General features: G+C 45.7%; 1 protein-coding gene across 4 annotated transcripts in view; it reads right to left on the bottom strand.

The window, feature by feature from the left end:
* RCAN1 (regulator of calcineurin 1) overlaps window positions 1–12,364 on the bottom strand; it is a 97,400-nt gene that overhangs the window by 1,775 nt on the left and 83,261 nt on the right. Inside the window, exons 1-3 of one of the 4 annotated variants that reach the window (XM_054468837.2) lie at window positions 8,420–8,885; window positions 5,293–5,466; window positions 3,226–3,385 (exon numbers count right to left, since the gene is read on the bottom strand). In XM_054468837.2, the coding sequence (XP_054324812.1) occupies window positions 3,226–3,385; window positions 5,293–5,466; window positions 8,420–8,506 (421 nt within the window). In that variant the 5' untranslated portion in view covers window positions 8,507–8,885. Of the gene's footprint in view, window positions 1–6; window positions 3,386–5,292; window positions 5,467–6,846; window positions 7,205–8,419; window positions 8,886–12,364 lie in introns of those variants that run through there. The other 3 variants (XM_054468838.2, XM_054468836.2, XM_054468835.2) reach the window with 3 other exon arrangements.

Consider the following 12,364-nt stretch of genomic DNA (forward strand, 5'->3'; position numbering starts at 1 on the left):
GGAGGGAAAATAATCGCAGGGTCACTCAGAAAAGTCCTTGGGAGTCAAAAGGCAAACATAAAAGAGCATTCAGGGCTCTGCTGGGCCAGCTGCTCGTCACCATTCGATTGGGCTGAGAGACACAGCCAGACATATTTTGGGTTTGTATTTCTTTGCTAGCTCATTCAGAAAAGCAGATATTTCCATTGTGCAGGACCCTGTTTTTAGTCAAACATTCTGGGAGTCCAGGCACATGAAAAGTGTAGAAGGAATGCATTTTTCTAGTTATACTTCGCATGTCCACCAGACATCTAAACTACCCAGAGAACTCCCTTTCTGTCAGCATTTCCTCAAGTGTGAATGTGAGAAACTTCGGTTCAGGAAAAAGATGGATGAAGAAACGCATTTGGAAACAGAACCCCGGGCCTCCCTCATGGGGCTCCTATTTGAGGGTTGCAGTGCACGCCCAGGAAGGGAGCCACGGGAGGCCCTGCAGCAGACGCAGGGGTGGCTGCACGGAGCCAGGTGCTCTGGAAACGTTTTTGACCTTTTCCTTAGAACAACTTCTAATCCCCGGGACCAGGAGTGTCCTGCTGTTCTATGTCAGCCTGAGTTCTACCAGGTTGGCCAAGTTCAGGCCACTCTGGTCCAGCAAGGGTGGGGTGAGCTTTCTGCAACTGAAAAACCTGGCAATGTAGAATGAAGGGGCTGGGGCCTCCCGCTGGGGTGCTGCTCTGGTCACAGGAAGAGTGTGCATCTCTGGTGCTCGTGGAGGCAGCTCTGAGCCTGGCTCCTTAGTACCCAGGGCTCATGGGCACTTTATTCTGCTTCCCTGTGCACCTCAGTTCCCTCCTCAGTAAAGGAGAAGGTAAAGGTATTGACTTCATAGAGTTAACAGCATGAGTGAGTGCCCGAGGCAATGAGAACCTGGCTCACCACTAGGTGCTTGTCCAGCCCATGTCACCTAGAAAGATGTTTAAGAATGGAGGCTGCATTGTTATTGGTGCGACGCTGGGCAGGGTTCTGAAATAGCGGCAGGTTTGCTTCAACCTGCTCCACCCACAGGGTGTGGCCTCACGGTGAGTTTTCCTCCAGGGCTTTGTGCTTGGGATTTGTTTCCTTTTCTTTTCTTTTCTTTTTTTTTTTGAGACAGAGTCTTGCTCTGTTGCCCAGGCTGGAATGCAGTGACAAGATCTCGGCTCAGTGCAACCTCCACCTCCCAGGTTCTAGTGATTCTCCTGCCTCAGCCTCCCAAGTAGCTGGGACTACAGACGCATGCCATCATACTCAGCTAATTTTTGTATTTTTAGTAGAGACGAGGTTTCGCCATGTTGGCCAGGATGGTCTTGATCTCCTGACCTCGTGATCCGCCTGCCTCAGCCTCCCAAAGTGCTCGGATTACAGGCGTAAGCCACCGCGCCCGGCTTGTGCTTGGGATTTCTTTGCAGTTCGGGTAAGCAAGGAAACACCTCACCAACCACTGTGTGCCCATCACATGACTGATTTCCACCAGGCAAGAGTGGCCCAGCAGAGCTTCCTACCTCCAGCCACACTGGTTACTCCTCTAAACCTAGAAGGTACTTTTACTTATAAGGAAGGTGGTGGTCTTTTCTCTATCACACGTGGGACTGGAATGTTATTATAACTGCACTGAAAAAGGCAAAGGAGCTTCAGCTCTCTGAGAGAGAGAATTCAGGCATGGGAGGTCAGATGGATTGCTGGAAATTCTGGTTAAGAGCCTCTTACAAATCTGCCTCTTTGCAAGTCTCTTTATCTACCTACTAATCAGCGTAAATCCAGAAAGCTCAGGGTTTAGGACCATAATTTGTAAAATCTCCGCAATCCTGTTGGTTGAAAAGCACAGGTGAAATATGAAATCTCACTCAAGCTCACTGTTAAGTGAACCAAGGACAAACTGATTTTATTACGTCTATTTCCTAAAATGCCTTCTCCAATAAGGCCTCGGTGAAGAAAGTGGTAGATTCTGGAGTATGCAGAATTTTTATTAACAGCATTTGCCTCTGGAACTGTTGACACCTCTTTGCAAGTGGAGACCCTGTTTCCTCCCATCCCTAACCTAGGGGAAGACTCCACACCCTCAGCCATGCTCATGCCCCTGGGCCAGGAGCTGCTGTGGGGGGAGCACACTCTTCCTCAAAATGGCCATTTCTGATCTCGACCTTCATGCCACAATTAGCAGTAAGTAATGTGACTCTTGCTTTATCCCACAGAGGGAATTTCCGTTTGGGCAATGTTTTCAGAAATGTAATCTTTTCAATATGAAACTGCTGATGGTCCAAGAAAACAAAAGCCTCAACCCAAGGGAACATCAGATTGCTGGTCAAGGAGAAATGAGGAGCTGATGCTCTCAGCATTTATTCGACTTGCTCCACGGACAGAGCAGGAGAAGGCTCAAACCTCTTCACCCCAAGACTCTCCCTCACACCTGCCTCCTCACCCAAACCCTAGAGGACGGGACAGGAACCACCAACATTTTATGGTTTTCAAAAATCCTGCATTGAACACTGACTGTGAGCCAGGTGCTGACTGAAGCGCCTTTCACTCGATGATGTCATCTAGTGCTCACAATTCCACCAGTTAAGGCCCACATTTTGGACGAAGAGCCTGAGGAACCTGCCCCCACCCCGTAGTGCTCACACTTTTGTCCCTCCAGAGGATGGGAACTTCCTCTTTCTTTGGCAAGCTCTGCAGGGGACCAGCCCACGGGCCCTGGGGTAGGGCAGCCCGACCACGGCCCTTCCCTCACCACGGCCTATGGTTCTCCTTCCCTTTCCTTCAAGAAGGCTGGGTGAGAATCACAGGAAAGGGCGAATTTATCTTGATTAAAAATAACATTTCTTAAAGGGGGCATCGATTTTCCCTTTCCAAAGTCCAATCACTCATCCCTATCCGGAGCGACAGGACCTGGGGCCGGGGCTCAGGCGTCCCACGCAGGCTGTGCTCAGTGGACACAGGAATGGATTCCTGAGACACTGCGGGCGGTGGGTAGGGGCATGATGCAGGGTCCCCACGATCAGCCGCAGTCTCTCTAACACTGCAGGTGGTACCAAGAGGCAGGCATGCTCCCAGCACAACGGATGGTGATGCAGAAGAATACAGAGAAGCTCACAAAACATGCCGGCATGGGCTCACAAGAGCTATGGGGGTAGTGGCGGTACTGCTCCCCGGTGCAGGGCAGCAGCTGTGTCTCCCCCTGCCTCCCTCCCACCCGAGGGCCCTGCTCACCTGGTCCCAGCTTGGAGATGGCATATAAGAGATCATAGTTTATGACTGGGGTCGCATCTTCCACTTGTTTCCACCCCACCGGCGGAGAGGCGGGAGGGGAGATCAGAAACTGCTTGTCTGGATTTGGCGGAGCCAGGTGTGAGCTTCCTATGTGTAAGGTCTGAGGAGAGAAAATAAGCACAGGTCAGTTGTTGCCAGGGAAGAACTGTAGTGAGGCAACAGCACCTAACGCCAGCTTCCGGGAGATGGGCGGGTCAATGTCCAGGCGTCAGGACAGGTGTTGATTCCAGGACCAATTGTAAGACGGTTTGTAACGGGGAGGGCAAAAGGACGTCTGAACTCTGGTTATGGTGCAGATAGGATGACAGCCCCCTCCCAGGGCTGTGGGAGTCACAGGCACAGGGACTGCAAATAATTACGCTTGACCTAGATGGACAGAAAATTAGCAGAGGTGACCGTAGTATACATGGAAAATTAAAGTCACTGTCGTTGAGGTCAGGAGGGCTCTTGGAATCAATTTCTCCCTGCTCCTCATACCGCAGGGGCATGCTCTGAAAGTCCAGAGCCTAGCCCACAGTTCTGAGAGGACACAACTTCTCAGGGACAGGGAGCCAGGGCTCCACCTGCCCCTAGGGTTCCCCACCCAGCAGCAGCCCTGCGCCTCCCTCCCCAGGACTCCGGATCAAATGCCAGGAAAGAAAAAAAAAAAAAAAAAAAAAGCCAAACCCAGGAGACTTTAAAACATAACAATAAGGAACAATAACCTATGATCCTAGTTTGGCTTTAGAAATGCTGATCAGTGATGAGAGGGCTGTCCAGAGAGCTCTTACATCACAAGCTGCGCGGTATAAGTTTTCTCTGCACTTCTTAGATTGCCCTCGCCAAGTTTTCACAACGAATATGCATTGTTTTACAAACAGAAAAGGTCAGAGGAGTACTAAGTAATTATTTGCATAAAATCTCATCCCGTGCAGAAAGGAGTGTACTCACAGAGGAAGGCCTAGGCGCCCAAGGTCAAATCTCAGCCTGTGCCTCCCAGGGCAGAAAGGTCGGGGGTGGGGCGGGGATCCCAAATGCTTTATTTATACTTGCAGGGCCCAGCAAGTTCGCTGTCCTCACTTTGGGGAAGAAAAGACACTTCGGCTGTCTGGCGTGGAGTCATATGAGCTTCCTCCCACTGTGGGAGGCCTTTGGACAGGGTCCTCTCCCATCCCAGCAAGATGTGTGTGTGTGTGTGTGTGTGTGTGTGTGTGTGTGTGGTGGGGGTGGGTTGAGGGGGTGCTCAGAGCCTGAGGGGGACTTGCTTTACTGAGGAGCTGCATTCTAGAAGCTCCTTTCTTCTTTTCCCTGACAATCTGTCAGCCCCTAAGGACATCAAATGGAACTTTGGGAGCCGCCTTGAAGGTGGGTCACCTGTCTTAAGTTCCCCAGAGGAGGGTCAGAATGGTAGTGGGCAGGAGAAAAGGCAAGCCCAACTCCAGCTACCCCTCTCCCTGCCGTGGGTGCCCTGGGGCTGGGAACCCTGCCAACCAGAGGGTTTCTTAGCATCTGCGCCCGGTCTGGTTATCCCCTATTTTCCTTTCAAGCCAGACCTAGCAGTCCTGGGTTGATTTGCAGGCATCTTCTGCAGACTCCTCTTTCTCTGCTGAGTACCCCCAGCACCACACGAGCTGGGAACCACTCTGGTCTGCTCAGTCTAGAGTGGGTCGTTAGCTCCAACCCTTAAGCAAATTCATGGAAACCTGCTGTGCAAACCTTAGGGTGTTTGCGTAGCCACGCCCACCCCGCTGCATCCTGCAAGTTCCCCAGTGAACAGGGAAGGCTTTCTTTTCCCCATCATTATCAACCCAGGAAGGTCAGGTGCGATGTCTGAGGTTGCTTTCAAATGCACCTTGATATCTTCTTAAAACAAGTGAGACGCGGAACATTCAGAGTAGGAATTTTGTTTTTCTCAAGGTGAAGTCTCAGAGTTTCTGGTCAGCATATAACATAAGCAATGTATAAGCTGCTTTACAAAAGGGAGGGAGGGAGGAGGGAGAAGCATGCATAGCAATGAACCCAACTCACCTGAGCAAAATATAACTTCATTTCCTTTCCCAGAAACTCAGTCTTATGCAGCTGGAGCCTGGCATCTGCTGCAGAGAAGGGGTTGCTGAAGTTTATTCTGACTCGTTTGAAGCTCTTAAAATACTGAAAGGTGATGTCCTTGTCATACGTCCTAAAGAGGGACTCAAATTTGGCCTGAAAAATAACAATAAAAATAAAAGGAGTTGAAATTTACCTGCATATGACCCTTGACTAGATGATGTCATTACTTTTTTTTTTTTTTTTTTTAAGACAGAGTCTTACTCTGTCACCCAGGCTGGAGTGCAGTGGTGTAGTTTTGGCTCACTGCAACCTCTGCCTCCCAGGTTCAAGTGATTCTCCTGCCTCAGCCTCCCGAGTAGCTGGGGTTACAGGTGCCTGCCAGCACACCTGGCTAATTCTTGTATTTTTAGTAGAGACGGTGTTTTGCCATGTTGGCCAGGCTGGTCTCAAACTCCCGTCCTCAGGTGATCCCTCGGCCTCCCCAAGTGCTGGGATTACAGGCATGAGCCACTGTGCCTGGCCTCCTCAATACATTTTTTACTGAGGAAGTGGATCACCAATCCTTTCAAGAACTCCTAACTTCTTTCTTAGAGAAAAGCCTTTCCCCTCTTAGGGGACTATGGCCTTTAGTCCTAATGCAGGTGATTTTACAAGAAGGTAAGAAGGTATGATTTATTACATTCATCTAATCAGCAGAACAATTGCCAATACATAGACGCTACTTATGGTAACAAACTTTTTTAAAAGTAGAATGAGCATTTTCCAGGGAGGTACAGTTTGGTAATTTGTTCCCCATGTTTCTCTGTCCTATGGCCTTCCCCCACTCACCCCCCAATATCTCTCTGTCCTATAGCCTTCCCCAGCTAGCCAACTCCAACCCCGCCATCCAGCTCAGGGCAATGTTGTATATATCAAATATTTCTTAAAGGCTTAAAAGCACTGCAGCTAATTTGAAAAAAAAGAAATACTGACTTGAAAAATAACAAAGTTGATAGAAAGTTTTGCATTTCTTAAAATAAGTAGTTTTTAAAAATTTCCACGATCGCTTTTATCTCAGTCTGTTACTTTTTAACTCTCTAAAATGATACTAGTTTAAAAATTAATGTTCTGCAAATGGACCATTTTCTGCATCCTGGCTTTTGTGTCTGTGCACACCTCGCTCTGGTGTCATAGGGCTAGTGAGAATTAGGAGATGTCCTGAGCTCTTAGAATGCAAAGCCCGGGGTGGAGGATTACAAGCTTAGGTTGCTCAGGGGACAGCCCCCTAGGCTGGGTCCTGGAGTGTGGATGTCGGTAGGGGCAGCTGGGGACCCCTGCAACTCCTCCGAGAGGGAGTTTAACTGGTGGACAGTCAAAGCTCCAAGGAAGACTGCACGGGCTTCTAGTTGCCGGGTTTTGTGAATCTTTTTACCAGGCAAAAACACTTAAGACAGTTTGTGGGAGCCCGTGTGAAAGGCAGAAGGGGCTGTCCAGGAAGAAGGGGATGGCGCAGGGTGTGGATGGTAGGCAGCGCGGGCAGAGCTCACTGAGGACCTTGGAGAACCTATGGAAGGCGCAGTGTCTCTGTAGTGGGAGCGAGGATTCAGGATAAGAGAGGAGAGTGTCTTCAGGAATGTTCACTGCTAGCAAGCGCGGGGAGGCACGGGTGGATGGTGCCTGCTCCACATGGGGCTGCGGGTAGGAGCAGGGTAGCCGGTCCCTGCCAGGCAGGTCGTTAAGGAGCAGCCGGAACAACCTACGGCCTTGCTCTCCTCGCATTCCCCGGCTTTTCTCCAGTTCATGGACGTTTCTGAGACTTTCCCACGAGGGATCCCGCAGAGGCACGTGCGGAGGAACGCGGAGCTGGCGGCCGGTAGAGTACATCTGGTCGCCTCTCACTCTTTTTCCCCACCTCTCTTGAGCACTGGCAAGTTTCTGGCAAAAGTGTGTCTTTGTACATTTGGAATTTTGTACGACCTCATCAATAGGCACTGTGACCCACTGTTTAGTTTTTTATGATTCAGAATTTGGGAGAGATGACTTTGAAGAATATTTTTAGAATACAGGTTCAGGGCTTAGGACCAGCACAAAAGAGAACTCACGTTATCTTTAAAATCTAGATTACTATGATGCCATTCTCTTATAAAAGAATCTTATTTGTTCTAATAACTGATAACTAGTTATTATAGCTTTCGGATGGCATCTCTACTTCATTTAAAAAATAGTGATTTTACTCACATAAGGCTCATGTTAAGTGAACTCACTTTGCAGTACTTTAAAAACATAGAATGTGCTCTGCAATCTAGTCCAAACACTATGATGCCAGCCCATAAGCATTATATACAATTATGGAGCTACATTTGATTTTTTTTAAAAAAGAAACCTTCTCATGTCCCAATATGGCTTTGGGTATAAAGCATATAACACCACCAGGCACAAATACCACCCCTCAAATAGAGCATACAGGATTCATTCCTATATGATATTCTTAAAGCTCAATTAGCCAGATAGCTGCTGATGAAAAAACTTACATTTTAATCAAATGAAGAAGAAAAGTGTAGTGATTAAAATGATTATATTAATCACCATCAAAGAGAGCTGCTGCCCAGGAGGCACACTGATCTCACACTTAATTTCTCCAGTTTTATTATTTGCTCTGGCTGCATTTTCTTTCGTTAGAGAAATCTGGGAGCTTGAGGCCAGGCCCTTGTAATTACTACAAACATATAAATATCTTTATAACATTTATTTCCTAAGATGAAATGAAATTATTCACAACGCTGGCTGTAAAAGTAAAACACTATTCACTGTCAGAAGAGGCCTCTTTCTGAAAAGTTCACTTACAACATACACAGAATGAAAAACACACGATGCCCAACTCTCGCCTTCCTAGTTAGTTGGTTCAGGGACCTGGATGTTGTCAAATATTGAGATCTTTAGAAATTCCTTCCTCAGTTAATTCCTCAGGCAACAGCTTTTGATTTTCAAGGCTCGAAAGACTTTGGATTTCTTTCAAAACCCCCAAACCCACAAGAGAGCCACATTCCCCCAAGTATTTCAGTTAACAGTCCCAATTAGCATAATGCTTTGAAAACTAAAGAAAATCACGTTATATTAGAAGCCTTACCCTGGTTTCACTTTCGCTGAAGATATCACTGTTTGCCACACAGGCAATCAGGGAGCTAAAACTGTAGTTAAAGTTTCTAAAATGCATCTTGCTTTCTTACAGTGAAAGCGCTAGACACCCATGCAGTCAAGCCCCTACTGAGATTCCTTTCCAAGAGGCTGTAGGTTCCTTCTTGAGCCGGTGCTTATAAAGCAGTAAGGGCCAGCCCCCACTCCCTGGGAAAAAAAAAAAAAAAAAAGTGCAGCTTCCACAGCATCCTGTTTGGACAGCAAATTCCTGAGTCAAGTCCTGCATGCTTGCAGGCAGACAGGGACAAAGTGTAAGTTTCTACTGGAAAGAGGTGACGTCAACACCTTAGTCATTTTCCCTATGCTAATTAACTTTGCTTGGGGAGAATGGAAAAAACAGCTGAGGTTTGCTTCGCAGCTGCTTTATCAACCCCTCTTGCAGCATAGTTTCCACTGGTAGTAATTCCATTCAGCTACTCAGACAACACGCTCCTCGGCTGAATGGGACGACCCTTCTTAAGATGGAAAATGTTACAAAAGAAAAAGGATGAAGGTCTGTGGCAATAAACAGCAATTAGACTGTAGGGAAATTTCAAGGCTTTGGGAAACTTGGAAACCAAAGTCCGGGTGACATACTTGATCCCTGGAATTTCCTGAAAACCTCAATCAAAGTTTCACTTTGGGGTATTAGAGAAAACATTTTGAAATCTTGTCTTGGTCAATAAAAATTTTAAAGGACAAAAAGAGGAATCATTTTGAAATGTAGTTAAAATTTTTTTTCCCCAATGACATTTCATTGGATGAATGTCCCAATTTCTACCCACAGTGGAATGGAGCAAAGAGAACCTAAAACAATCCTAGGATTTTCATTTGAAAACTTCATTATTATAATTTGAGAACTAGGAATATGCAACACTTTGATCATTTTCAAAGCACTACTAAATTCAGGCAAAGGATACAAAAACACTAGCCTTTGAAACTGAGCAATCTAGCCTTTGAAACTGAGCAAAGCAGCATTAACCCATTTATGCCAGAGGTTGCAATTTTTTGAATTTTTGCCATCAGACCTTGGCGATGACCTTGAGCAGTAGGATATAAATAACTCCCACATGCTTAGCGTTCCAATAATGGAACACTAGGCATAAATGAGTTAAGAGGTCCTGCTTAAAGACTCATTAACTAAATGTTAAAAAAAAAAAAAAAGGAAATGAAGAAGAAATGGAAAGAATATACACTATAATTGAAAGGGAAGATGCAGGGAAGATGCCTGGTTTGGAGAAGTGCACTGGGATGCAAGACTGACTCTAGTTCTTTCAAAAGGTTGCAACTCTTGAACCTTCTAAGTATTTTACCAGTTTAGATCCCTATGGCAGCCTAGGTCCTATGTTCTTCTCATTCTCTCCAATTTTATTATCACCTAAAAGCACTCAAGTTATTTAAGCATTCTCTGATTTAGGGACACACAGGGACAGCTCTCAAGCTTCCAGAAGTTAAATGGAATCCTGCCATTCACATTTAAAAATTAACTTCAAAGAATCATTAAAGTCAGCCAATAATTTAAAATACATGTAAGAGGAAGAAACAAAGCAGGGCATTTAGCCTTCCAAAAAAGGAAAAGCAAAGTCCTCTTGGATGAGTGAGTGTTGCTTAATTTCAATGCACTGCGCCTTGCTGCCAACTGTAGAGTTATGTAAGAAACCAGTTACGGTGTTTGCTTTGCCAAATTATCCATAACTCCCAACCTGAAAAGACATAAACATATGTATTCCAAAAAAGTGTAGAATAATGAACAGTGCAACATGCATCAAACACCAAGGGGAAGTGGTCATCCTGGATGATGCTTCGAGAAGGAACATGTATGCTTGTAGTGCTGCATTTTCAGTACAGGGAGCCTTTGTCTGTCTAGCAGGCACATGAAGATTGTGGTGGTGGGCAGGAGAGGCTAAGGGGAAACAGAGGTGGGGGCAGCAGACACAGTCCTGCATTCCACTCCTCCAGAGGGGCTTGGAACTTCTCTGATGTTCCCTTCCCCTCTCCAACTCTTTGTCTCCCCCTTTTCTCTTCTCCTGGCATGCACCTGGGCAAATTCCATTAAAAGGTGATTAGAAGAGACAGAAGAGGCTAGTTTAGACACAAGAGGCTAATTTCACTGTCTTCTTTTCTCTTTTAAAATTACGACACAAAGTTCCAGCTCAATTTTGTGGGCAAATCTCAAACATCTCTGTTCATCTGAGACAACAGTATGGGCTCACTCGAATTTACAATTTTGATTTCATTATATGGATGGAAAAAAAAGAACAGTGAGGTATTTGAAGATTGTTCAACTGTCTTTGCTCATAGAAATGATAAATCTTTCACTAGATTGCCCCAAAACATGTAATTCTGTATCTGCCTTTGAATTGATCTGTTCTATCTATCTGAATTGAATTTAGTAAACTTGAGCACTTCCATTTTTAGATCAGGAGTAAGAGCTGGTCAAAATGGTGGCTGCCATTTTGCAGGGAGACTGGAATGCATGTTCTCTGGCAAAAAAATCACTGGCTCACAAACTGTACCAGAGCCCTGGACCAGGGGGAGGGCACTTAGGATCTGCCACCTTGGTTTTCCTTGGCTAAAACGTGAGAGGTATGGAGCAGATTTGAGTTTCCAAAGTGCGTCTTGCTGAGTAGCAGGAATCCTTAGTGGCACTTGGACACTCTGGTTGGCCAACAGGGCAAAGCACAGGGTTTCCTGGGACACCTGTCCCTGTACCCATAGGGTAAGACTGCCTTATGCGCATGTCAATGCCTCCTCATCTGCTCATCTGACAATTCTTGCTAAGAAAGTCTGTCTTTGACTGCATGTCTATTATACATGCACTTGCATTTCTAAAGGTCCTATGCAAATGAATTTACTTTATAAATAGTGATTCTCCCCACTGAGAATAAAAATGGATCCAAAGCAAGTATTTAAAAAGTTGACTTTCCTACTTGTATATTCCTTGTGGTTTTGGAGGCAAGTATATTCCTGATTCTTGCTTGCTGGTTGGATGTGAGTGATCTGAAGAAAGCAGTGCCCACAGCAAGACCTCTGATATGGTTTGGCTGTGTCCCCACCAAAATCTCAACTTGAATTGTATCTCCCAGAATTCCCACATATTGTGGGAGGGACCCAGGGGGAGGTAATTGAATCATGGGGGGCCAGTCTTTCCTCTGCTATTCTCGTGATAGTGAATAAGTCTCACGAGATCTGATGGGTTTATCAGGGGTTTTCACGTTTGCTTTCTCATCATTTTCCCTTGCTGCCGCCATGTAAGAAGTGTCTTTCACCTCCCGCCGTGATTCTGAGGCCTCCCCAGCCATGTGGAACTATAAGTCCAATTAAACCTCTTTTTCTTCCCAGTCTTGGGTATGTCTTTATCAGCAGTGTGAAAACGGACTAATATAGTCTCATTAGAGCTCTTGAGAAAGAAGCATTCTAAAACCTGCACTCAACATTATAAAACTGAACCCAGAAGTTAAAGTAAACGAATGTTTTAGTCAACTCAGAGATTTAGAAGTTTTGCATTTCTTCCACTCACACCATAAAAATTATAAATGAGTCTTTTTAACCTACATTTGCCTCCTCTGGCTCCAAACAGTTTCCATTGGGAAGTTTCTATTTTCAGTGAGGAAAAATTAAGGTTTATGATGAATTCCATCATTCCCATTACAGCATTCTGAAAGCATCATTAGGATGACTTCAGCACATCCATTATGAACCCTAAGGAGTTGACAACTGCACCAAGAATGTGCCCCCTGTGAAGCTGTCTGCAACATGAACTGACCAAAGACAGAAACTGAGTTTTGACTTTCAACACTGAGCAAAAAATGAGGTAACTTGCAAAGGCTGTCTTGTGAATGAAAATGATGACAGTTACATTTTATTTCAGTTTTTTGCTTCTAAGATAGTGAAATAG

The sequence above is a fragment of the Pongo pygmaeus genome, chromosome 22 (genome assembly GCF_028885625.2).
Source record: "Pongo pygmaeus isolate AG05252 chromosome 22, NHGRI_mPonPyg2-v2.0_pri, whole genome shotgun sequence".
NCBI classification, from domain to species: Eukaryota; Metazoa; Chordata; class Mammalia; order Primates; family Hominidae; genus Pongo; species Pongo pygmaeus.